The sequence below is a fragment of the Haplochromis burtoni genome, unplaced genomic scaffold, assembly GCF_018398535.1.
Source record: "Haplochromis burtoni strain Fernald_Lab_line unplaced genomic scaffold, NCSU_Asbu1 Contig_561, whole genome shotgun sequence".
NCBI classification, from domain to species: domain Eukaryota; kingdom Metazoa; phylum Chordata; class Actinopteri; order Cichliformes; family Cichlidae; genus Haplochromis; species Haplochromis burtoni.
Window position 1 is genome coordinate 184,193 of NW_024582922.1, and position 1,108 is coordinate 185,300.

The window sequence follows — 1,108 nt, forward strand, 5'->3', positions numbered from 1 at the left end:
GTTTCAGATGTTTTGATCTTTTTCTTTGCCAGTTAGTGAGCATAAATGTGTAATTTGGTAAAGAAAGTTCGGAACACCCATAACCATAACTTTGCTGACCTGTCCTCTCAAGCTTGACCCGAGGCTGCAGGAGCTCCAGCAGTCTCCTCTGCCGGTCGATCTCCTGCCTGAAGCCCGCGACCTCCTCCTCGTAGTCGACTATCGTCCTCTCCACCACCGCTAAGATCTCCCGGGCGGCTGTGCTCAGTTTCTCAGTGATGATTCCTCTCAGTATGTCGCTCTTGGACATGTTAGCGACGCCGTCGAGTGGCTCCGAGCCTCCGCTGCTGCTCGTCCAGCAAAACATGATTTTCTTTGTTTGTTTTTTCACAGTTTTGATGTCGAACGCGTTTGAGACTGTTACGGTGCAGCCACATAACGCGTCCGGGGAGAAACAACAGCTGTATCCTTTTCTGACCACTCTATCCGGACAGCCTTCAGTGACAATTCAACAACTCAACCAGTTTTAGTAATGTAATAATTATTTTACAAAGATTATTCTCCAAATGTTTGCTTTAAAAACTTTTTATTATTATTAGTTAGTGTCCTTCATATTTCTGTTTCTAATTAACACGGAAATTGCATTAATAACCGTTCAATTCAATATCAATTAACAAAAAGCGTGTTCATTCAAAAGTTTTCTCTGCTTTTCTTTTAAACAGATATCACTGTAAAGTAAATTTTCTTAAATTTGTCAATTAAAAAAACGTAACAAAGGTTAAGTCAGAGTAAAAAACTCCCCTTAAAGTTTCTCTTTGTTTCCCCTTTTTGTCTGGCTTTTATCAGTGGATGTTTTTATGTTTTCTGATGTACTGCTCTTCGTTCAACTTTTAATATTTCCTTCTTCAAGAGACTTTTATGGGAGCTAGTTTCCACTAATGAGAAAAACAATCTTTTTTGTTTTACATCCACTTTTGTAATTAGCTCAAAATTTTGACTCAATATCTTTAGAAGAAACAAGTTTCAAGATGACATAACTCTAAATTTCAAACGTTAACATTGACGCACCATCCTGTGGTGCAAATTGGTTTTCCATGAACGTATAACCTGGTATATATATTTCAGCTGA

General features: G+C 38.5%; 1 protein-coding gene across 1 annotated transcript in view; it reads right to left on the reverse strand.

Annotated features, from left to right (window-relative positions):
* LOC102303238 (zinc finger protein 557) overlaps positions 1-409 on the reverse strand; it is a 15,190-nt gene extending 14,781 nt beyond the window's left edge. Inside the window, exon 1 of the mRNA XM_042214412.1 lies at positions 100-409. Within this exon, the coding sequence (XP_042070346.1) occupies positions 100-346 (247 nt within the window). The 5' untranslated portion in view covers positions 347-409. The remainder of the gene's footprint in view (positions 1-99) is intronic.
* Positions 410-1,108: the final 699 nt, after the last annotated feature.